Source organism: Coenobita brevimanus, chromosome 103 (assembly GCF_032717465.1).
Source record: "Coenobita brevimanus isolate Jiangsu-jjx chromosome 103, ASM3271746v2, whole genome shotgun sequence".
Taxonomy (NCBI): domain Eukaryota; kingdom Metazoa; phylum Arthropoda; class Malacostraca; order Decapoda; family Coenobitidae; genus Coenobita; species Coenobita brevimanus.
Window position 1 is genome coordinate 26,646,633 of NC_137056.1, and position 26,894 is coordinate 26,673,526.

At 41.8% G+C, this 26,894-nt stretch overlaps 1 protein-coding gene across 1 annotated transcript; it reads left to right on the top strand.

Annotated features, from left to right (window-relative positions):
* The first annotated feature begins 2,367 nt into the window (after positions 1–2,367).
* LOC145415653 (uncharacterized) lies at positions 2,368–26,311 on the top strand. Its single transcript, XM_080284870.1, has 2 exons — positions 2,368–2,703; positions 26,159–26,311. Exons 1-2 carry the CDS (start codon positions 2,368–2,370, stop codon positions 26,309–26,311), a joined length of 489 nt encoding a protein of 162 aa, XP_080140996.1.
* The last annotated feature ends 583 nt before the right edge of the window (positions 26,312–26,894 follow it).

Consider the following 26,894-nt stretch of genomic DNA (forward strand, 5'->3'; position numbering starts at 1 on the left):
CCTGAGGGCCTCCCAATCCGCAGCTCCAAAGTGCCACAGACGATATATCCTTGGAGGGTCCACAGGCCATATCGGAGCGATAGGACAGGTTAAAGCAACAAGGTTATGATCAGAGGAGCCTAACAAAGAGAAAAGATTAACAGTGTAAGCAGAAGGATTAGTTGTAAGGAAGAGGTCAAGTATGTTGGAGCTCTCTCCAAGGCAGTCAGGGATACAGGTAGGGCACTGTACAAGCTGCTCTAGGTCATTAAGGATAGAAGAGATGAAGGCATTTTCATCAGCTGGATCAGTGAAAGGAGAGGAGAGCCAAAGGTGGTGGTGAACATTGAAATCTCCTAGAATGGAGATTTCAGAGAAAGGACAAATGGATAGAATGTGTTCCATCACAGAAGTAAGATAGTCAATGAATTTTTGATAGTAGAATTAGGGGATAAGTACACAGCGCAGATATATTTAGTCAGGGAATGACAGGAAAGCCGAAGCCAGAGAGTGGAGAATTCAGAAGAATCAAGTTCAGGAACACGAGAGCAAGATAGGTCATTGCCTACATATACGCAACATCTACCTTTGGCTTTGAAATGAGTATAGAGAGAGTAGGAGGATACAGAGAAGGGTTTGCTGTCAGTTGCCTCAGACAGCTAAGTACCAGTAAGAAAGAGAAGGTGAAGTTTTGAGGAGGAGATGTGGTGTTCAACAGACAGAAAGTTAGAGGAAAGGCCGCGAATGTTGATTCGCGTCGTGGTGGTGCAGATGACACGCGAGACCAAGGCTCCAAGTACATGTTTAACCTTCGGAAGGCACTGCATGTGGGGGCTCGGAATATTCTAAGCCTTTCAAAGGATGATCGACTGCCTTTGTTGTCATGAGAGTTGGCATAGCTGCACTCTCTGAAGTGAGGTGACACGGGCATGGTGAAAGTAGTAGCGATGGTTACACATACTACTGGTCTGGTGTTGACAATGGTGTCCATCTTAGCATTGTCACTGTGGCAATTGCTGCTCACTTTGTCTCTTGTGTTGACAGGGTTACTCCGGAAGATGAGAGTATAATGCTGCTGAGACTGAAGCACTCCTTGGGCTTCATCTCTCTTACTGCAGTGTACGCTCAAACTGAGATGAGTAATCTTGAAGAGAAAGAGCTACTCTACACCAAACTTGACCTTGTTATGGAACAGTGCCCTTCACAGGATGCACTCCTGGTCTTGGACGACTTTAATGCACTGAAAGGGAGGGCTTCAGGGACTGTGTAGGTCCCCATGGCTCTAGTACCAGGAATTCCAATAGTTCTTACCTTCTGGATTTTGCAAAATCCCATAAGTTAAGAACTGCTGGATCCTGGTTCCAGCAGCCAAATCTTCACTGCTGAACCTGGCATCTGAATACAAGATAGGTTGCTAGGGAGATTGATCACATTCTTGTCAGTACTCACTGGAGGATCCTTCAGAACTGCAGAGTTTTGAGGGGTGCAGAGTTCTTTGCTATTGATCACAGACTAGTTGTTGATACTCTAAGGCTACAAATGAAAACTGAGATACTTTCAAAATGCCACAAAAAAAGGTTCCATCTTGAGAAACTCAGGGATGAGGAGTGTGCATATGAGTATCCAGTGGCAGATCAAGGAGGGGATTCATCTCGCAGGGGATGCTGACTACAAATGAGGAGAGTTGTGTTGCCAGACTGACTGGGAGTCGGGAGCAGCACAGACTTCTGTCTCGACGGACACGAGTTTCACTGAGAGGGGACAAGGAGAGGAATGTCAGGGAAATTGTTGAGGAAGTGGAAGGCCGTTTTCATGCAAATTACCTTCGACCTGCCTACCAAGCCCTGAAGAAGCTCCATTCCAGACCCACCTCTTAGATTAACCCTGTTTGGACAGCAGATGGATGGTTTGTGTCGGTTGCAAGTGAGTATAGAGCTCATTGAGCTGAGTACTTTGAGCAGCTGTATGTGGCTGAACCTCCCAACTGAAAGCTTCCATTGGCTGAGGTAGTCATTGACTGCTGTCCCACCAATTATCGAAGCTGTGCCTTCTCTACATGAAATAAAGAAGGCAGTGACTAAGTTGAAAAGTGGTAGAGCAGCTGGTGTTTGTGACATCTCAGCAGAATTAGTCAAAGCTTGGGGGCAGAGCCATGATCAGGGGTAACATGCAGTCATAGAAGCCGTTTGGCAGACTGGTATCATTCCTCCTGACTGGACTAAAGGTTTGGTCACCCCTATCTGGAAAGGAAAAAGAGACCAGCATGACTGTAGTAACTACCGTGATGTTATAGTGCTCAGTGTGCCAGGCAAAGTTCTTGCTCACAGTCTCTTGATGCATATCCAGGACTGTTTGCTAAACTTTCAGTAGCCTGAGCAATCTGGATTCATGCCAAAGAAGTCTACTGTTGATCGTATCCTAGCTCTCCAGGTTCTTGTGGAACACCATCTTGAGTTTCAACAAGGTCTGCCAGCAACTTACCTGGATCTCAAGACGGCGTTTCACCCAGTAAATCAGGAGGTACTATGGGAACTCATGCAACTCCATAGGATCCCTCCAGGGATAATCCAACTGCTTTCTGGTTTGAACTCAAACACTGAGAGTTCTGTCAAGTGTGCAGGGGGAACATCTGACTTCTTCCCAATAAGTTCTAGTGTAAGAGAGGGAGTTATCCTTGCTCCCACACTAGTCAACACATGTATGAATTGGGTACTGGATCAGACTGTGAGTTGAAATCACTGTTGGGTATTAATGGGCAATTTCAGGGTTACCAACATTCACTTTGCTGATGATGCAGTTATCCTAGCAGAGCCACTGGAGATACTTTTTTTTTTTAATGCAAGAAAGAAGGAACCACAGGCTAAGAGCCCACAAACCATTCCTTCCAAGAATTTAAAAAAAAAAATACAAAAAGGCCAAATTCAAGATCCGTTCATTTTGAGATGCCTGGACACACTGCATTTGAAAGACTGGAGATCATAGGAAGGAGGAAATACAGACAGAGGGAGACAATTCCAGAGTTGACCTGTTGCATAAATGAAGGACTGGGAGTAATGGTTACTTCTTGCATTAGACAGTAGGACAGAAAAGGGATGAGAGTTTGTTGCTAGACAGGTCATATGTGCCCATCGTAGAGGTGGAGGGATACAAGCAGACAGTTCAGAGGAGCAGTGACCATTGAAGAAATGACAGACAAGAGATGATGATGCAACAGTGTGGCGATAAGACACACGTTGAAGGAAGCTAGTAGGAGAAGGAGAGTTAATGAGATGAAAAGCTTTTGACTCTACCCTATTGAGAAGAGCTGTATGTGGGAAGCCTCCCCACACATGGGAGTTATACTCTACACAGAGGCGAAAAACGCCCATGTATGAAGTCAACAACTGTGCAGGGATAAAGAAGGCTCAGCACACATAATCTCTTTGAAGCAGATTTTACAAGAGCTGTATTATGATCTTTCCAAGATAAGTCCAGAGAGCATGAAACCCCAAGCATGTTCAAGGACGATGCAGGATTGAGCTGGATATTATTAAACATTAGTGGGTACTCCTGTGGAAGATTATGTCGGGTTGATGGGTGTAAGAACTGAGTCTTTGATGTATTAAACTAGATTATATTTACCCCAGCAGAAATACTAGCCATGTCAGACATTAGGTGTGGCATAGCCTCATCCCTTGTTTGCTGAAGTAACTGCTTAGATGGACGTTGCAGAAACCAAATTGAATGGTGAAGCGTGTGATCATCAGTGTATGGGTAGATGAGGTTAGATGCACAACTTGGAAGGTAATTGATGATTAAAGGAAGAGAACTGGTGAAAGGACACAGCCTTGAGGAACACCAATATCGATAGATCTAGGAGAAGAATGATGGCTGTCTACAACAGCGGCTATAGAACAACCAGAAAGGAAACTATAGATGAAAGCACAGATAGAAGGATAGAAACCATATGGGGACAGTTTGGAAACTAAAGATTTATGCCATCCTTGATCGAAAGCTGTTACAATGTCAAATGCAATGGTAAAGCTTTTGCCTAAGTCCCGAGAGGAGGATGACCTGGAGTCTAAAGGGTAGGTGAGAAGATCGCCAGTGGAGCGACCCTGATGGAACCCATACCAATGATCAGAAAGAATGTCGTGATAAGAAAGATGCTTCAAAATTTTTCTGTTAAGAATAGACTCAAAAACTTATGAGACACAGGATGTTAAAGCAACTGGACGATAGTCAGAGGGTTGGGAATGGTCACCCTTCTTTGGGACTGGCTGAATGAGAGCAAACTTCCAGCAAGATGGAAAGGTATAAGTTGAAAGACAAAGGCGAAAGAGTTTACCTAGGCAAGGTGTAAGCACAGAAGCACAGGTCTTGAGGACAGCAGGAGGGACTCCATCAGGTCCATATGCCTTGTTAGTACTGAGGCCAGTGATGGCAGAAAATACATCAGCTGAAGACATTTTTATGCCAGCCATGAGGAAGTCAGAGGAGGGAAGTGATGGAGGAACAGCATCGGAATCATCTAAGGTGGAATTGGAGGAGAAAGTCTGAGCTAAGAAATCTGCTCTATCAGTTGAAGAACTGGCTACAGAGCCATCAGAGTAGAAAAGAGGAGGGAAGGATGATGAGGTAAAGTTGTTTGAAAGATTTTTGGCAAGGTGCCAGAAGGAGCAGGAAGAATTCGAGTTGGAGAGAGCATTTAGTACGGATGAAATTATTTTTAGCAGAGCGAAGAACTGACTTAGCACGATTCCAGGCAGAAACATAGAAAAGATGCAATTCAAAGGTGGGTTGGCTCTGGTACCTTTTATAGGCCCTCTCCTTGTTGTGCACAGAATTAGAACAAGCGTGATTAAACCAAGGATTTCTTGCATTAGTAAAAGGATATGAGAAAGGGATGTATGCATCCATGCCCCAAGAGAATAACCATATGCGCGAGGCACATTCTGACGACTCCCAGCCATGGAAGTAATGATCGTTTCAGGGAAAATCAAAGAAGTGTTGCCTGAGGGCCTCCCAATCAGCAGCTCCAAAGTACCACAACCAATGTTTCTTTGGAGAGTCCACAGGCCCTACTGGAGTGATAGGACAGGCTGAGATAATAAGGTTGTGATCGGAGGAGCCCAACGGAGGGGAAAGATTAACAGTGTAAGCAGAAGGATTAGTTGTAAGAGGTCAAATATGTTGGAACTCTCTCCAAGGCTGTCACGGATACAGTTAGGATGCTGTACAAGCTGAGCTAGGCCATTAACCCGAGGCATCTTGATAACATATGGATACGTCGCAACGTTTTGTCACAGTGAATCCCAATGACATATCCCTATGTTTTGCAATTGCAAGGTCCATCATTTCCACAGTTTTCAAATTTTGCATGTGATTTTTGGTATGTAGACACAGGACACCTTCCTCTACCTGCTGCCAAGTGGGGACAATGCCTTACGCCGCATGATCTCCCCCCCTGCGCTGTCGCAGGGGAGCACCCAAGGGGGGACCACTGGGCCTGGGCCCCCCCCTTAGCTCTCTGGGTCCTTTAAAAATTAATATACATTTATTTCGATAACAGCATAACATGAAAAAATGGCAAGTACAAACAAAGAGTAACACATAAGCCAGCAGCTCCCTGACTCTAAACCTGCATGTGACCTCCCAGTTATTATCGGATTACCTGACATCACCTCACTACGGGCCCCCTCCCTTAGAAAATTTCTGGGTGCCCCCCTGCCTGCACGCCATTGTTTTGGCAGCTCACCTGTTAGCATTGACCTGGCAAGTAAAGACATGTCATGCCATGGTATGAAATTCAAGGTGAGAGTGATTCCCCAATCAATGATGATGTGGAGGACAAATATTATGTGGCACAAGAGGAAGAAACGTGCAAAAGTGATGAGGAGGTAAGGTCACTAAGGAAGGTGCGGTATGTTGATGTGTTCAGTGAATGAAACAACGCTTATATCACCTATATTACTGTGTGAAAACCAATATATCGGTATCCTTGTACTACATATAAATTCATACCAATTGAGCAAATATCTACCCATTCTGAGTGGTTTGCAATAGTTACTGCTACATAGAAAATGCAACACTCGCAGCGCGGCTCCAGAAAACACTGTACCAGGTGTTTAAAGGGTCACCTGTTTAGACCACTTCTAAGCTCATGTGAATGCTTTGGGGGGGCATTTTCCAATGTTTCTCATAAAAAGCAGAGATTTTAGCAAAAAAAACAAATTGAAAATCTGCCGGGATTGGGAGGTCGGGTCAGTGGTGAAAAATCGGTCAGGACGCGGCGGGTTAACCCCTCCATGGCCGTGGGTCCAGAATTTTATGTGCACTGCTGGCCGAGGCTGGGGCCATTTTCTGAAGTTTCACAAATTGATTTATTTCCCTTGCCATATTCAAGAGGAAGTTCTGATGCACCTGGCAGTGCAAACTTCAGCTTCCTAGAGCCATCCTGTAGCGTGTAATCGAACGCGAAAGTTGCGTAAATTTTGACAGCTGATACTAGTCACAGGTAGGTATTGCGTGACGCAACATCGCTTTTTTTTAACCAAAACACATTGTCAATGGTGCTAAAAAGGTGTGAAATAACTATATGTGTGTATTTAGAAGTTTTTCAGTACATAATATGCGAGGTTTGAAGATAAAGAATTATATTACGAACTTATTTTGCATTTTTTAATGTTTATTGTGTTTATAGTAGTTTATTGTGTTTTGTAGTCTGGATGGTGGAGTATGTTGGAAAAGGGAGGCGAGAGTGTCAGTTTTCAGACCTAAATGAGATAAACGTAATCCCTAGAGTGTACAGGCTGGACAGTGAGGGTTAAATTGCCAGACGACCTGCCATTCACACGTCACACGAGCTGACTAGCAGGAAGGGAAGGAAGGTCATTCCACCCACGAAAGCATCACGTGAACACAGAAAACTTTCCTGTTATGCTTGTAAAAGGCAAAGAATATGTAAAATTATTCAAAACAGTGCAACAAACCTGAACAAACCGGTAAAGATACATAACAAATTTTATTTTTCTTTTATTTTCATGTCTTTTTTGTTTATGCCTGTGTTTATTTATAATCGTAAACAGGGTGGTTGTGTGAGTTTTGCATCGGAGGAGAAAGATATTTTTTGTCTGGGTTGAGATAATAGGTGTAACTATGTGTTTAGGCATGGCCAGGAGCAAAAAGACTGAAAATCCACTCAGTGGTACATCCAGGGGGGGCGGGGGGGCGGCCCCCCCGTTAGCTATGAATGGTGCCCCTAAGACCTTATTATTATCAAATATCAATGTCAGTAAAGAAAAAAGCTATAATAATAATAAAAATAATAATAGCAATAATAATAATATAATAATAATATAATAATAATAATAATAATAATAATAATATAATAATAATAATAATAATAATTATTATTATTATTATTATTATATTTTTTCATTAGTATTGTAAAGAACAGATTTAGATCAATTGGTAGAGAATTGTTTGAATATAAAAGATATTCCAATTTCAATCAATTGGTAGAGATCTGTAACTGGTTTCCATCTAATACGAATTATTGGTTACAGGTTTTAAATATTAACCTCCATAAAAGTACCACAACTTGCCCCAAAATGCTTTCAAAATGCATGTGAAATGTGAAAAAGCGTGTTGTGGCCGGGGCTCTGCCCCGGACCCCACTGGGGGACCCACCACTCACCCCAGACCCCCTAGCTTATTCCCACGCGCTTTCAATGCTCGGCGCCCCTTACATTGACAAACAGCCCCTCCCTTTCTTAAATATGGATCCGCCATTGAATCCACTTATCACCGCAGCAGGCTATGAACTGCTTGATGGGGTGTAAGGAAGTGTAGTATAGGTCAGTATGAAGACGTTCAGAACCTTCGTTCACTTCCTCAAAATTTTCACCTTTTTTTTTTATAGGCCGCACTCAAACGATGCCTGTGGCCATTTATCAGCTAAACGTCATTTGACGCTGGCGGCCATGGAGGGGTTAAGAATAGAAAAGATGTAGGCTTGTTCACCAGGTGGATCAGGGAAAGAAGAGGAGAGCCAAAGGTGGTGGTGAACATTGGAATCTCCTAAAATGGAGATTTCAGAGAAAGGAGAAACAGATAGGATGTGTTCCATTGTAGAAGTAAGATAGTCAACGAATTTTTCAGAGTCAGTAGAATTAGGGGATAAATAAACAGCACAGCTATATTTAGTCAGAGAATGACAGGAAAGCCGAAGCCAGAGAGTAGAGAAATCAGAAGAATCAAGTTTTGGAACAGGAGAGCAAAATAAGTCATCGTGTACATGTACACAACAGCCCATTTGGCTTTTAAATGAGTACAGAGGAAGTACGAGGATACAGAAAAGGGTTTGCTATCAGGTGCCTCAGACAGCTGAGTCTCAGTTAAGAAAAGATGAGGTTTAGAGGAGGAGATGTGGTGCTCAACAGAGAGATAGTTACAGGAAAGGCCATGAATGTTGCAGAAATGAAGATGAAGTGAGTCAGTGGTTCCAGGTAGCTCATTGAATCATCATAGGGAGAAGGGCAGATGGTAGGGACATTTATGCTCCCCCCCCCCCCGGGACCTCTGGGGCTATGTTATTAGTTGCTTTTTTTTTTTTTTTTTCCAAAATTTTGAAAAGAAAGTGTGTGTAGTGTGCATGTAGTTTGGTGTTGACAGTTAGAGAAACTTGTACTGGAGAGCATGCTGGTCTACTCTCTGTGTTACTGAATCACTGAAAAAGTTCAGCAAATGAGGATAATCAGGAACTGGTCCTGAGGGCTGATGAAATGGGAGCTCCAGCTCTCCCTGTCATCAGCTTTCCATCCACTATGGGAGTACTGCCTTGCTCGACTGGTGCTAGTCTACTCCTCATAAGTGCCCTCAAAGGATTTCACCAGAATGCAAAACAGTTGGGATTAAAGGTCTCTTGGACCAAGACCAAGGTTCAGGCATTTGGTGGCTTGTTGGATGAAACAGTCCAGTCTGTCCAAGCATGTGTACAGAAGTCTTGGAATGATTCACTTGTCTTGGTCGAGTCGTCCATAACAGCGGTCAATCAGATAGTGAGATCTCTCACCACATTGGTCTGGCCTACAGGGTTATGAATTCACTCCACTGAGGTATTTGCACTGTCGTTATTTGAGTACAAGGATGAAATTTTGCATCTTGAAGGCACTGGTTCTCCCTGTCTTACCTTATGGCTGTGAGACATGGACATGAAACATGGCTTGAAGCAGCCAATTGACTCCTTTGGTACTGTCTTCACAGGATCACGGGATATCACTGGTACAATCGGGTGCACAATGAGCGACTATTCTCTGAGACTGAATCGAGGCCTATCCCCCACATAATATGTCAACGCCAGCTCCAGCTATATGGGCGCATGACCCGCTTTCCTGAGGCTGATCCTGCTCACAGGGTGATCTCTGAACGAGTTAGCCCAGGGTGGAGTAGGCCAAGAGAAAGGGCACATAACTCATGGCTGGAGCAGGTCAATCACTCCTGTTTGGAGATACTTAGAGGAGAAGAGTTGCTTCCTGTAGGGTTGCACAAAGGGACTTGCGTGGGCGGAGTCGGAGGGTAAGTGAGGTTGTGCCCCGCGATGTTTGCACCTTCTTGATCTGATTGCATGATAACTAAGTTACTGATACCCAGTGACCTTCTTTTGATCTCTCCATGTTACTTTAACATTTTGTTGTTCTCAAAATCGTATCATCTTACCCCAAGTCGTTCGACAAAATTTGGAGTAAACCAGATAAAAACTATTTAAGTTGACATTGTCCATTGTTGTATTGTTTTCAGAGCAGAAGGTCAACTCCTTTGCTAATCTTTAGATCTTCCACCAAGTTTGGTCTAAATCAGATCAAAGCTGTTTGAATTACTTTATTTAAACACAGACACATGGGTCAAAATTTGACCTTGTCCTTTGATCTATTGTTCTCAAACTCGAACCCCTTTGTTATTGCATTACCCTGAACCCTTTCTTCCAAATTTGCTCTAAATTCGAAAACAACTCTATCATTTTGCATGAACGAACTTGGATCTAGCCCAGCGACTTTGACCCTTGATCTCTTTTTTCAAAAAATGGAAGGTCACACTATTGGCTGACCCTATAGCGACCCACCATATCTTGTTAAAATCGGAAAAAAGCTGTTTGGGCTATATTCTTCACACACACACACACACACACACACACACACACACACACACACACACACACACACACACAATTAAACCCCTTTATTACTGGAGACCTCAAGTTGACCAGTTCTATCTCCACTTCCTTAGCCCTGGCAATGCAATTGCACATCAACTCTGTCCATCCCAATCACAGCTTTTTAGCGGCTCCCCATACTCATCAATCCACTCCATTCACATCCCAGTCATCCCCTCACCTTCCCTATCTACTACAGTACCTTGTTCATCCATCCCTTCCCACATCAACCTCTCCATCTTCATACATCCACCACACTTCCCTCTTCCATCTCTGTCGCTGTTCTCCATTTACTAGGATACACTCTTTTATCCTTATCTCTGCTATCTCCTTCCAGCACCCACCCATATCTACCAAGAGGAGAGCAAAGGGCAGACACCCGAGAGCAGCACTACATCGGGTGAGTGGATGGTGAGCCCCACACCTTCCACATTATACTGTATATATATATATATATATATATATATATATATATATATATATATATATATATATATATATATATATATATATATATATATATTGTTACGACTCTGAAGTGGCGCAAGGGATATTAAAGTATTTCTGATGATCTGACTGCGTTATAAAAGAATAAAAAATATATATATTGGATGAAAAAGAAATCTGAAGCAAAGAACGACACACTTCAGAGCAATAACTCAGGTTCTCATCCTACGATCAGTAACCTAAAATCATGGGGAACTTAGGGGAATAAAAAACAGAAGAAAAAAATACTTAATACAATAACAAATTACTTTACAAAGGGATAATGAATGGACAATAATGAACAACTAATTTAGACAAATAATTACTGGAAATGTCACAAAAAGAAATATTATCAAAACCAATTAAATAGTTTATGCAAGATATTACCCTGAAATCCTAAAAATAAGTAAACAATAGATATAATGCTGGACAGGACACGAGGGGTCTCAAACCCATAAAAACACTACTACAACTACTACTACTACTACTACTACTACTACTGCTACTAATTCCTAACTATGATACACGAACTGGGATTTATCTGAGTTAAGGTATACGGGTGTGGATGCGGTTGAACAGTGGAGCTTACATAACAGGAACGAAAACAAATATTAAGTAACTCCCTCGACAGACACTGCTTACGTAAATTTCAGCCCTTAACTGACTTCCGCTTTTTTTTTTTTCCTGTCGACCATTGGGACCGGAGCCCCTGGTCATTAATGCAAAATATATATATGTATACACACACACACACACACACACATATATATATATATATATATATATATATATATATATATATATATATATATATATATATATATATATATATATATATATATGAACATACACACTTTCATACACTCGTACATATAGGCCTAGATACATAACAATTTTTATTTTATTATTTTTTGGTACTTTTATTTTTATTATTTTATTAATTTTTATATTTTTTGCCCTTACATTATCAACAAAAATGCCTAATATAAAGACCCTAAAACTAATCACCTATCAGACAAATTGCTAACCTACAGTATACTAAATCCTAAGAGACAATAACTAGACCTACACTAATGGTAAAAAAGTCTCGACCAAGAGAACACCATCGACTGCAGATATATAATGCTTTTCTACATTACATACCTGCACTCAACACCTGGTGACTGTCAGTTGAGGCACAACCTAATATAGGGGACATCATTATATGAAAGGGAACCAGACGAGTCAGGAACAGTTCCATATACGTCTGCTGTCGACCCTAATTAGAATATCTTAAACAAGATGATGTAATGTATTTACGTAATATGTACAAAAAGTGAAGGACCTCGCCCAATCGACCACCATCGACTGCAAGTGCCCAATACCTTTCTATATTGCACACTTGCACTCATCAGCTGGTGACTGTCAGGCGAGGAACAGGGTTTAATGTTGGGGACATCATTATTAGAAATAGATCAGTGGGATAAGGAACTATTTCAAATATGTCAACTGTCAGCCCTAATTAATAGTCAGGTATATACATATTTACAGTACACAAAAACTAAAACCGTATAGTAAAAAAGTCACATCACTCTGATTAGTACGGTCTCTCTCAAGAAAGCCATCAATTTATCAGTCATACCAATGTCCTCATCACCCAAGATGGTGGAAAGGGTGAAGGGGACGTCTGCTGTGCCGCAGTAATTTATAAGTGAAGCACGTTCACGAATAAATCGCCGACAGTGCAGGATGATATGACTGATAGATAACACCGCATCACAGATGTCACAGTGTGGTGGAAATCGTTGATCCATGTATGGTTTCATGTGAGTCAAAGCGGTGGCATTGAGCCGTAATCTTGCCAATAATTTTCCTTCAAGGCGACTGGGACGGTTGGCAGTGTCCCAGTCACCCAGGTGCGACTTACAAGTTGGAATATTTAGTCTGGTCCACTGACTGTACACAGAAGATTTATTGATTTCTTTCCAAGACAGAGACTCGACCATAGATCACGAGGAACGTACCAAGTCTCCTCGAGCTCTACAGCCGACTTTGCAAGTAAGTCAGCCTGCTCATTGCCGTAGATACGACAATGACCGGGCACCCAGATCAGCGTGAATGACTTGTTACATGAATGCAACTTATTAACGATGCGGCCCTGGATCTCGTGGGAGTCCGTAGTGCAAGATGCAATTGCCTGAAGGGCTGATTTTCAATCCGAAAATATGACAAATGAGCCATGCCTAGAATTGAGAGCATAATCTATGGCTTTGTCAATAACAATAAGTTCAGAGGTAAACACAGATGTATGAGTCGGCAACCGATACCTGAGGGCACATTCAGTCGACCACACATTTGCACCCACACATTCACTTGACTTGGAGCCGTCGGTGTACAGGTGGTGTGACCCCAAGTGATGAATGATGATATTATGAAACAAGTGGTGGACGTCTGCCTCCGGCGCCTTGGTCTTAGCTGCTGGGAGCCATGTTACATCAATATAAAAGCCGGGTGGCTCCCAAGGCGCTATATTTTTAATCACCAACTTGCCACAGTCACTGAGATCCACACCAAGCTCCTGAGTCAGTAAGTGGAGGCGAACAACAAGTGGCCGATGCACTCCCTGCATAAGGTGGAGATATTGACGCAGGAGGGTACAGGCCACATTGCCGATATTATTTTTCCTAAATGTTCGTAGTCCATAGGACAAGGCCAGGTGGTCATGGCGAATACGGAGGGGAGGCACATTCGCCTCCACTTCCATACGAGCTACACGGGTACACCGGATGGCCCCAAGACACATACGCAAACATTTATTCTACAATACATCCAATCCTTTCAGCGTGGCATCGGATGCCGAGCCATACACCTGTGCGCCATAGTCTAGCTTCGATCGAATAAGGGACTTATACACCATTAATAAAGATTTTCTGTCGGCACCCCATGTGGTACCTGCTAGGTACTTGAAGACATTTACTGGTTTATCACAATGAGCAAGCAAATTATTAACATGAATTTCGAAGTTCAAACGACAATCAAAATGTATTCCCAAAAACTTTACAGAATTTTGAAAAGGTATCGCCTGAGTATCCAAAGTTAAGCACAAATTAGGTACGTTATGATTCGTAAAAACTACAGCGGCACACTTAGGGACGGAAAACTTGTATCCCCACTGCAAGGCCCATTGGTGGACGTAGTCAAGGGATGCTTGAATCCGCCCAGCAGAAGATTATGCATTGTGAGAAGAGTGCCATATTGCATAATCGTCAGCATAGAGCGAGTATTTAAAGATTCCTCGGGATGGGAGCTGATGACAGAATATCACTGATCATAATACTAAATATAGTAGGACTAAGCACACTTACCTGCGGCACCCCGTTTTCATGGATAAATATATCCGATGTTACGTTACAGGGCAATTTGACAGAGGAAGTCCTGTCCAATAAGAATTTTGAAATAAAAATAGGCAAATTTCCTCTTAAACCATAAGCATAGAGCTTCATTAGTATACTGTGTCGCCATGTCATGTCATAGGCTTTATGGATGTCCAAGAACACCCCTATCATGAATTCTTTATTAGCAAATGCCTCAGCAATACAATGCTCGAAATTCACTAAATGATCTAGTGAACTTCTGTATTTACAGAAGACACAGTGTTGATCATTTAAAAAAATTTTCGTCTCTAAAACAAAAAAAGCCTATTATTAACCATACGTTCCATGACCTTACATAGACAAGTCAACACAATAGGACGAAATGAAGTGGGATTCATATGACGACCAGCCTCTTTGGGTATCGGTATGACGTGCGCAAAGTGCCATGAGTTTGGGAACGTTCGAGATGCCCAAATCTCATTGTACAATGCTAACATCTTAATCAGGTTGTCCTGATTAAGATGCTGGATCATACCGTACGTGATGGTGTCTGGTCCAGGGCTGGTGTCTTTAGAAGGATTTAAGGGCAAGGAGCAGTTCATATAACGTAAACTCTTGGTTGTACGGGGAGTCTACGTCTTCTGTGGCAAAGTCTATGATCTGTAGCTCTGCCATGGGTTTATGATGTTGAAAACGCGGATCATAATTGGCTGAGCTACTTAAATGAGAAAAACTCCTGGCGAGGATGTTAGCAACGTCCATGGGCTCGTTAGAGAAGGTGTTGTTCACCTGCAGGATGGTGATAAGGAAGTATGGGCCTTTATTATTTAATATTCTTATGGTGGACCAGACTTTACTTAATGGTGTAGTACGAGTCACCGTGGACACAAAGGATTGCCAGGAGTCGAGTTTGGCCCTTCTTATTATTCTCCCTGCCTCAGCCCATACCTGTTTGTATGCAATAACATTTTCCTCAGTGGGCTGACTACCAAAAATCCTGTATCTCCTATTGCGTTTCCTTAATGCTTGTCGGCATCCGGCATCCACCAATGTGCTCTATGCTTCAGATGAACTGTAGAAGTCTTGGGAATAGCAGCCTCAGCTGTGTGTAATATGGATTGGGTTAAATTTTCGACCTTAACATCCATGGTCTCCCTAGATATATCTAAATTGGCGATCCTTGAGAAGGATCCCCAATCTGCTTTCTTATAGTTAAATTTTGGAGGTGGAGGGTCCAAAACGATGTTGCGTGTATAAGAAAGACAGATGAGTAAATAATCACTTCCCAAGGAGTCATCATAAGGGTCCCTTGAGAAATCTTGATGTATACATGGGGACGCCAGAGATAAGTCAATGGCCAAGAAGTTACCGGTATGATCATCTACACGAGTCGCTCTACCATCGTTCAGAAGACAGAGGTTGGACTTTAGTATTAGGTCGGCTACTTGACACGACGATCGATCCTCAAGCTACCCCATTGATAGTGATGGGCATTAAAGTTGCCCAACACTAACTTATTCCCAAGAAGATGTTCAAATAGTGAAATTAAAGCATCACTATCAATGGGGCCATGTAAAGGACAGAATAGAGAGCAAATCGACAGATACGTGTTATGAAATTTTACTCTGCACACGACTGCTTCCAGAGTAGAATTTACAATCACTTCCGTTTGTGGGTGTGATTTGTGTGTGTATATGGCAACTCCGTGACCTGCATATCTTCTATACGAGTGGTAGTGTTTGAACTCTGGAGGATCAGGGCGATCCTTCAGGCGCCTCTCCTGTAAACAAACAATGTTTGGCCTGTGTATGGAAAGCAAGATTGCTATATTTTGTAATTTATTCCTAGGACCCCTACAATTCCACTGTAACACAGTGAATGTGGCAGTTTAAGATTTACGTTGGGGGCCAGTCTGCTTAATCTTTTTATGTCGCCCACCGACAGGTGAACGACTACCTGGGGACCTTTCCCGGTGCTTGCTGATAGAAACCTCCATTTGCTCATCAACAATGAGGCTCCCAGAGCCACACGAGGAAGAGCTACAGTACGTTTTCTCTCCCTCAGTGGACCAGGAGAGGGTAAGACATGAGGTCGTGACTTGGTAAGGGTTGTCAAGTTAGTTTTTTTCAAGTTTGTCTGGTTTCTGTTTAGGCCATACTGCCAGAGAAGTAGCAGTAGCCTGAGAGTATGAAGGTGGAGCAGGGGTGTCAGAAGAAGAGTCGGAATGTATAGTACGAGCAGACGATAGTGCAATATGAGTGACAAGAGTGCTGGGGTCTGGGTCAGTCTGAGTCTCTACCATGCACATCACAGGCCGGGACATAAGCACCGCTGCATAGAAGACATTAGGTCTGGGAGTTGCATGTGACTCCCTTACCTTCTTCCTGGCATCATAATAGGATATGCCCTCTGTGGCTTTCACTGTGCAGATCTCTTTCTCCTGCTTCCATTTTGGCAATCCCTCGAGGAAGTGGAGTGAGCACCCTGACAATGAAAGAAACTCAGAGACTCTGACGTGCAGTGTTCAGCATCACGACCCTGAACTGCACACCTACCACACACTGACTGAGAAGCCCGACAAACCTTTTCTGCATGCCCATAAATCTGGCATTTAGAGCATCTAAGGGGATTGGGGATGTAGGGTCTGACATTTAAAATTTCATATCCCACTTTGACATTTGAGGGAAGTGAGGTCCTGCCAAAAGTTAAAACAATAGTGGTAGTCTTCTTCCTGATGCCTTCGATAAACCTGGTAATAAAACGCGCAGCAATAACATCTTGGCCAGGAAGTTCCTGTACAATATCGTCCTCATCCATTACCATGAGGTCCCTGCAAGTGATAACCCCCTTGCAGGAATTCATGGAGTGAGGGAACTTTGGCTCAACATCATAGCAATGAAATTTACGTAGCTTGAGCAAATCTTTAACTTGGCTTCAGTTTATTGTTTTGACAAGGAGGTCTCCAGAAGCAAGTTTTTTAACCTGTTCAACTTCACCAGCACAGCCGTCAATTACTTTCTTGATAAGAAAAGGATTGAGACTAGCCATTGAAGTAGAACCAGTACCGTGGAGGTTTACGTAGGTAGCATTATTTACAGGGATGTCGAGTGGGGCTCTAGTCCGGGGGCAGTCAGTTGTGACGTCAGTCAGTGAGACAGTCGGGGGTCAGTCAGGACTGCCTCCCCCCCTGAAGGGGGGGAGGCAGTAGGGGCGTCTGCCATAGTTACCACTTCCCCCTTTATGGGGAAGTGGGAAGAGGGAGAAAAACGAGCAATGGATGAATGACCCAGGTCCAAACTTCGCATGGTAACAGTGTCGTTTATATGACAACAGTGCAGGCGCAAAAGTAGCGAATGAGGACTCTCTTTCACGATTTAACTCAAGTGAATGAAACATTCCAAATGTGCTAATAGTTAGAACACAACGATCATGAATACGGAAACACTGGTGCCAAAAGCTGTCTGAGTGGGATTCACAATTCTTTTATACTAACGATACTTCAGAACACACGTCCACACCCCCAACACTATAGAAAAAGGGTAATTCTTTATAAATGAGGGGTATGTGGGAAAAGAACAGGTTTTCAAGTGTTTTTCACACGTACACATATTACAACATACATTTATATATATATATATATATGTATATATATATATGTCTTTGGCCAGATGCCTCAATCCCGTTCGGGGTGTCCACATACAAATCACCTTCACGTCGCCCTGTCCCCCGCCATTTCACTTCCCTGCTCCCAACTCACACCCCCCTCTCTCATATACCTCTCCACCCCATCCCTCCATCTCATCCTCGGCCTCCCGCTCCCTCTCCCCCCCTCCACCTCACATACATTCTCTTCGTCAGTCTTTCACCCTCCATCCTCTCCACATGGTCAAACCACCTCAGTGTATTCCTCCTAACGCTTCCTTTCACATCCACACCACAATGCTTCTTTGTATCCTCATTTGTCAGCCTGTCTCTCCATGTGAATCCACAGGCTCCTCTTACATAACTCATTTCCACTGCTCTCACTCTTGCCTTGTGTCCTTCCAACAACGTCCAAGCTTCACTTCCATACGTTAGAGTTGGTATCACAATACTGTCATGTAGTAACTTGTTCACTTCCATGCTCACTTCCCTGTTTCTTATCACTGCTTTCAAGGAACCAGCAACCATTCTTCCCTGCTGTACCCTTTCAAGCACTTCACCCTCCAAACCTCCATCCTTACTCATCACACTACCCAAGTACTTAAACATACTCACATTTTCCAATTCCTTACCATCCAAACTCACTGTACATTGACTGACTTCACCTCTCTCAAAGACCATCACTTCACTCTTCCCTACATTCACCTTTAGATTCCGTTTCTTACACACTCTCCCAAACTCATCCACCAAGCCTTGCAGCTTCCCTTCGTCTTCACTCAACAACACAGTATCATCTGCAAACAACAGTACAGAGAGTTTCCAAACACTACCCTCTCTCACCAGGGCCACTCCAACATCCACTACCCTACCTTGTACCTCATTTATTACCCCATCCATGTACAGATTGAACAACCATGGAGACATGACACATCCCTGTTTCAACCCAACCTTCAAAGAGAAAAATTCACTCAGTTCACCATCCACACGCACTGCAGCCTTCGCACCAACATACATACTCTTCAGCATTCAACAACTTCCCATCTACTCTATATATTCTGAATACTTTCCACAATCCTTGTCTATCCACCCTGTCATATGCTTTCTCCAAATCCATGAAAGCCGCACACAACTTCTTTCCCTTCTCTAGAAACTTTTCCACTAAAGATCTAAAAATGAATATCTGATCTACACAACCTCTTCCCTTCATAAAGCCTCTCTGTTCTTCTCCAAATAATTCCTCTGTTCTTTCTCTAACTCTGTCAATAAGTATCCTACCATACACTTTTCCTATTATACTAAGAAGACAAATGCCCCTTTGATTACCACACACTTCTATTTCCCCCTTTCCTTTGTACTAGGGAATAATCATACCTGACTTCCAATCCTCTTGGATTCTACCTTCCTCCCAGGCCAATCTCCACATCTTCCACATCCATTCTACTATTATCTCTCCCCCATGCTTCAGCATTTCACCACACACTCCATCAATTCCCGGGGGTTTCCCCAATTTAACTTTCTTCATTGCTTCCACAACTTCTATCCTAATGATTTCTTCCTCTCTTCTCACCTCCCTCTTTCTCCCAGCCATTCCCCAGCCACTTATACTCGCATTACTTCCATCCTGTATGTTCAACAATTCCTTAAAGTGTTCTCTCCATCTGCTCATTTTTTCTCCCTTCTCCACTAGTAATCTACCATTTTTATCTTTCACTCCCCTGCTAACTTCACTTCCACCCTGTCTTACTCTCTTCACCTCTTTCCAGAACATTTTCTTACAGTCCCTCCACTTTACACTCAAATTCCTTCCAAATTCTTCCTCATCCATTCTCTTCTTATATATATACAGTACAGTATATACAGTTGACCCTCTGTCTTCGCAGGGGTTAGGGGCCTGAGACCCCTGCGAAGATCGAAAATCCGTGTAAAATTGGTGCCCCCCTAAAAACACCCCTAGCCCCTCATTTCCTTCTTTAATGAAAGAAAACCCCTGTGTACATGTCAATAAACACTTTATTTATAATTAAAGTATGAAAAAAATAGTTTAATTGCGTAGGTGGATGGCTGCCCACACCGCTCGTCACAGCTACACTCTCACCCTCCACCACCGTTACCAGGATTTTCCCTCCAATAACTTGTCCAGCAATTCTACCTTCTCCAGCAGGGTCATTACCTTCTTCTGGCACTTTGGGGTGCTTTCAGGAGATATCTTGGCTGCTCTCTTAGGGCCCATGGTAGATAAAATGATGGTGTCATGGAGAGATCAGCGAGTACAAGCGCACACAAGCGTGGTCACAGTGAGAATGGATTTCGGGACAATTCGCTGTCAAGTCAATTCGTAGCCACAACAATAACAAGACAATTCGCCATCAGGACTTTTCACCGTCAGGACTTTTCGCCATCATTTATTTACATACTATAATAGTCTTTTAAATATACGAGTTTAAAAGTGGTGGTGGTTTATTGTTTTTATAATAAAATGTAGTGTCATCTGTTGAGGCTCAGCCATATCTTTCCCCATGGTTTGCGTCCACTATGGCCGATGAGAATAACACATTGGATGTTGTCATTTGAGATGAACATATACTTGTACCTCTTCAGAGTCGTTTTAAAATATAACCAGGATGATGTAGTACCAATGAAAATTAATGAAGACAGTTATGGGTGACGCTAGAATATAATTCAAAGTCGACTACAGTGAAGTAGAAACACGTTAATTATTGGCTAAAACTGCAACTTATACATGATATCCAAACCCTACGCTATTGAATGAACATACACTTTGATAGATCCCTCTGAAAATTAGTTATTAAAGTATTAATTATTCAAAAATAAGTATATTTATAGAATGACGGGGAATCGTCCAGGGTGCAAATTGTCCTGATGGGAAATCGTCCATGTTTTGATGGCGAATTGTCTGACGGCAAATTGACTTGACGGCGAATTATCTCAGAACCTGAGAATGAGAGCCTGCTGCGAGAGATTCAAAACAATGCGGGGGTGGCGTGGGTGGCGCTGCGGGCGGTATGCAGCGTGTGGCGCGTGATTTGAATGTGTTTCCATTTTTCTCTGGACTTCAAAAAAGGTGATGTGGTTTCCCTGGTGACAAACCGCGAACAATTGAAACCGCAAACAGAGGAACCGCGAGGATGGAGGGTCGACTGTGTATACATATATGTGTATATATATATATATATATATATATATATATATATATATATATATATATATATATATATATAATGATAACCAAACAATCACTTGTGATTACAAAGGCAACTAATTCATTATTTCATACATGAGAACATATAAAGTATACTAAAGATTAATACATAATATTAGGCACACGTCACACATCCACATCTGAAAAAGAATAATTTTCCCTTGGGAAAATTAATCTTCAGTTACGTGACAAACAATCAGCGATAACATTATCAGTACCTTTAATGTGTTTAACATCCAAACTGAACTGCTGAAGGAATAAACTCTAGCGTGTAAGTCACTGATTCTTTGTTTTCAGATTATTTAGAAACTTGAGTGGGTGGTGATCAGTAAATACAGTTATGGTGGGACCAAATTCAGGGCAATATACAGAAAAATGTTGCAAAGCGAGGATCAGGGCCAATAACTCTTTCTCTAACACTGAATAGTTACGTTGAGGATTTGAAAACTTTTTACTGAAATAGCATACGGGATGCTTAACTCCCTGATCGTCGTCTTGCAAGTGTACAGCACCAGCCCCAAAGTTACTAGCGTCTACAACAAGTTTAAATGGTTTGTCAAAATCAGGTGCAGCCATCACAGGGTAGTTATATAAGGTCTCTTTGGCCACCTCAAAACTCTCCTGACACTCCTTGGACCACTCAAACCCTTTCTCCTTTTTCAACAATTCAGTGAGGGGAGACACCACAGTAGCAAAGTTTTTTCAGAATCCTTCAATAGTATCCTATACAGCCGAGAAACTTCCTTAGCTCACGTCTATTCTGAGGGGTTTTGAAACTCTTAATGGCCTCCACCTTAGAATCAGGAGGGTGCACACAACCATGCCCAACCATGTAACTTAAGTATTGAACTTGGACACACACAAACTCACACTTCTTCAAGTTCATTACTAAGTGAGCCTTGGAGAGTCTCGACAGTAAGACACTAAGTTCCTTTAAGTGGCTTTCACAATTATCAGTATACACCACAAAATCATCAATATAGACTACACAATTTTTCATGCCTTCCAGTACTTTGTTCATCAATCTTTGAAATGTTGCCGGGGCGTTTTTCATACCATACTGCATCACATTACAACGATAGGTTTGCCCTCCAGCCATGAAGCACGATATATCCTTGGGCCGCTCTGTTAAGGGTATCTGCCAAAAACCCTTCTGTAAATCTATTCTTGTGATGAACTTGGCAGCACCAAGACGATTGATGCAATCCTCGAATCGGGGCTAGGGGTAAGTGTCCGTCTTTGTCAAGGAGTTCACTCAACGGTAATTGATGAAGAATCTGGCCGAGCCATCCGGCTTTGGCTGCAGCATCACAGGGGAACTCCAGGGACTAATGCAGGGAGAAATGAGCCCGTGATCCCGTTAGGACTCCATATTATAATTACAAATCATAATAGATAGATAAATAGATAGATAGAGAGACAGATAGAAGCAGGGAGTCAGATGATGAGAAGGTATTGTGTCTGCGAGAATCGAGCAATGCTAAACATGCTTACACACTCTTAACTCAAGGAATGCTTTATAGGCACACGACAGCGCCTAGTGACCATACACACACATACACACATCCTCACACACAGGCTTCTAGAACTTTCCACTCACAAGGAACACACGTGACACAACCCCTGCTACACCAGAATTTAGGAAAGAGAGCTGAGAAGGAGACAGGCGATAGAAGAGACAGGTTGCAGGGAGAAGGGCTTAGCAACTTGAGAGAGAGAGAGAGAGAGAGAGAGAGCGAGACAGAGAGATAGCTAGCGAGACTCTATACTTCGCTCTGTGTGAGAGACTTGTTAATATTTCCAAGACAAATAAAAATAGTCCCATACTATTCTTTACCTCTCCTGTCACTACATGACAAATGGGAAAAAAGATTACCTAGTTACAAAGCTACTCAAATATAACCACCGCTCGCCCACAAGTCTAATATATATATAACTCAACTACAAGTAACAACAAAGGAGTTACAAAGTCTTTTATGACATTTGGTAGCAGCGAACGTATACGAACCTCGTCTACGAATCAACAGTGAATTCCTACAAAATATCAAGATTGAAAACAAGAATACCTCTCACAACCAACAACTTACAACCAGCTCCTCACAGTTCTCTCCAACCAGCCCCCTCCGTCTCCATGATCATCACGCTGATTTAGAAGTGATCACACGACGCCTTGCAAGTAGTTTAACAAAATATTGATACGATCTTGCAATTTCTACGATGAACCAACGAACTACAACCATCTACAATCAACTACAAATAACAACTCTACGAGTCGTCTGTATAATCTTCTACACGCACCTACAAGTAGCGGCAGTCTTCATCCCACAACGAGTAAATCACAAGAGAAAAGGACCGAGAAGACATCGACGAAGAAAAACGGAACAAACAAATGAAGAGTGAGACACGACTCATAACCATCAGACCTCACCCTCCTCTCTGCTACATCCACCCAACCCCCAACGCTTACGCAGGAGTGAAGAGGTCAAGACGACGAAGCAAACACCAAGTCCATATTCACAACTCATCATACTCACTCATCTTCACTCAAGTTACTCATCGCTACTCATTCACTCACCACAGCTACCAGTGTGGGAAGTCGACGTCATCATGCGTGCTTGCTGAAAAGACGCCACGTCGGTCAACTCACCACCTACACCACCACTCACACCATTCCCACCACGGTAAAAATTAGTGAGTTACATAGTTACTTCATTTATACAATACACAGTGATAGACAATAAGCTTCTGCACAAAAATATATAACGTGCTGTATAGTTACAGCTTAAATACACATACTTACTTCAGTTATCTGCATAACTCAAACACTAAATAATCACCAACAATAAATATTCTACACTGTATATATTCATTCATTTATTATAACCTACCAACGAGTGTTACCATTTATACCTACATAAAGTACGTGTTTCATACATACAGCTATACATTATTATATCTACAAAGTGATAAAGAAAATATACCATCACAGTTACTCAGTGAGCGATTAAAAGAACTGTATTAAACATTTATTAATTAAAGCTACCTAGTGGAAACATACAAATTAAGTTACAAGGTAAACTAGAGAAAAAAAAAAATGGCCAACACAAATGACTTTAGCAAGAGTGAACATTTTCAACACAATCGTGAAGACAATGATTTCCACACAGTGCTGACACGCATATTACCCACGATAGGTACAAGTGAACAACAAGTCAGTGTATATAGTTAATACTGTATATGTGTATATTTTTTTTTTTATATAAAATAACAAAATATGGGACTATATTATATCATTTTCAGTAATACCTGTGCAATATAAACTAAACTTTAAAAAAGTATCCCAAGGAAATTAGCCAGTAATTATGCAACCATGAACAACATGGAAAAAGCGTACACAAGCGAAGAAAAACAAACTATAAAAAATCAATACATACAAAAAAAAAAAAAAAGAAAGAAAGAAAGAAAGAAAAAGTAAGAAAGAAAAAAGAGAAATAGAGTAAGATCACATAACAAACAAATGAAAATAAGTGTAAGTGTTACTACATATGCCAAAATATCACATAAACTACAAACAAAAAAGCAAATTGTTGTCTCCACAAGCAAGTGGCATGACACATCATCATTATCATCGACCGCAGCATGACCGGATTCATATGTCAGGACTGCAATTATTACAATTATGTAACGACAAACGATTGCATTATGTTACACTTGCTACAATTATGTAACTACAAACAATATGTACCATTTATGTAACAGTTGCATTAACAAGATGTAACTTTTATGTAACTTTAACTACAATTATGTACCTACAAACGATATGTAACAATTATGTAACGACAAACGATTGCATTATGTTACACTTTGCCAATTATGTAACAGTTGCATTAACAAGATGTAACTTTAACTACAATTATGTAACTACAAACAATATGTACCATTTATGTAACAGTTGCATTAACAAGATGTAACTTTTATGTAACTTTAACTACAATTATGTAACTACAAACGATATGTAACAATTATGTAACGACAAACGATTGCATTATGTTACACTTGCTACAATTATGTAACTACAAACGATATGTAACAATTATGTAACGACAAACGATTGCATTATGTTACACTTATTACAATTATGTAACTACAAACGATATGTAACAATTAGGTAACGACAAACGATTGCATTATGTTACACTTGCTACAATTATGTAACTACAAACAATATGTACCATTTATGTAACAGTTGCATTAACAAGATGTAACTTTTATGTAACTTTAACTACAATTATAAGGCCAAGACACTTATGTAACAGTTGCATTAACAAAATGTAACTACAGTAATAAGGCCAACACAGTTATGCATTTCACTACAATAACCCAAGTACATACTGTATTACAGTTAAATAATTTACTTTAATGCATTTATTCAAATATGTATACAACTTGTTTAAAATGTAATATTACTGAATAATTACTATTTACTATGAATATTATATGTATACAATATTCATACAATTATGTTACTTTTACAATATTATGTATTTCACTTAATTAGCTTATAAGATCATTATAATGTGTATATAATATGTATTAATAAGTTAGGACTATTAACTGTCGATGGTACGCCATTTTCCCATGACCGAGCAATATGTTAGGACTCCATATTATAATTACAAATCATAATAGATAGATAGATAAATAGATAGATAGAGAGACAGATAGAAGCAGGGAGTCAGATGATGAGAAGGTATTGTGTCTGCGAGAATCGAGCAATGCTAAACATGCTTACACACTCTTAACTCAAGGAATGCTTTATAGGCACACGACAGCGCCTAGTGACCATACACACACATACACACATCCTCACACACAGGCTTCTAGAACTTTCCACTCATAAGGAACACATGTGACGCAACCCCTGCTACTCCAGAATTTAGGAAAGAGAGCTGAGAAGGAGACAGGCGATAGAAGAGACAGGTCGCAGGGAGAAGGGCTTAGCAACTTGAGAGAGAGAGAGAGAGAGCGAGACAGAGAGATAGCTAGCGGGACTCTATACTTCGCTCTGTGTGAGAGACTTGTTAATATTTCCAAGACAAATAAAAATAGTCCCATACTATTCTTTACCTCTCCTGTCACTACATGACAAATGGGAAAGAAGATTACCTACTTACAAAGCTACTCCAGTATAATAACCGCTCATCCACAAGTCTAAAATATATAGAAAACTCCACTACAAGTAAATATAAAGTCTTTTATGACAATCCAACATCCTGTGTACTCGAGCTCTTTGCAAAAGACACCAAGTCATTGTGGGTTGACTCGGTAAGGTGGCGGCTTCACAGGAACAGCATCACCCACATCTACGTCATGTTGAATCCAGCTGATCAGCCCAGAGTTGCAACTGAACACTTCTTTGTAGGTGGAGAAGAGGGTTAACAGCTGTGATGACTGGTCCTGAGGCAGATGAGACAGTTTGGATTTAAGATGAACTCCCCCTCGCAGTTCTCCAGCCAGCCATAAACAGGGGTGTTGCAGTCCCACTCCAACACGTCATCCTCATCATACTCTCCTGCAGCAGCACCAGTCAAGGCAAAATGAACAGGAGCTGAAGACTCAAGGGCACGGTGATACGGCTTCATGTTGATATGACACAGCTGGTGTTTCTTCTTACAATCAGGCATCACAACCAGGTAGTCAGTCTCACCAACCTTCCTCACTACAGGGTAGGGACCACTGAACTTGGCAGCCAGCGGCTGACCCTGCAGTGGCAACAGCACTAGCACTTCGTCACCGATGGTAAACTCTCTTGACCTGGCCTTCTTATCATACCACACCTTCATATTTTCTTGTGCCTGTTTCAAGTTCTCATGGGCCAGTTCCAGAGTCTCGATCATATGGATCTTGAAATCTTGCACAAAATGGAGTAAGCTCTGACACTCGTCCACACTGCTGCTCCACGCCTCCTTAACCAAGCCCAGGGGACCTCGGACTCGGTGGGCAAACACGAGCTCATTGGGAG

Bases quoted from the DNA above. Each gene is read 5' to 3' on its own strand.
- LOC145415653 (XM_080284870.1), top strand. From the start codon at position 2,368: ATGCCAAAGAAGTCTACTGTTGATCGTATCCTAGCTCTCCAGGTTCTT. The intron at 2,704-26,158 runs GTGAGTTGAAAT...TGTGTACTCGAG, and splicing joins ATTGGGTACTGGATCAGACT to CTCTTTGCAAAAGACACCAA.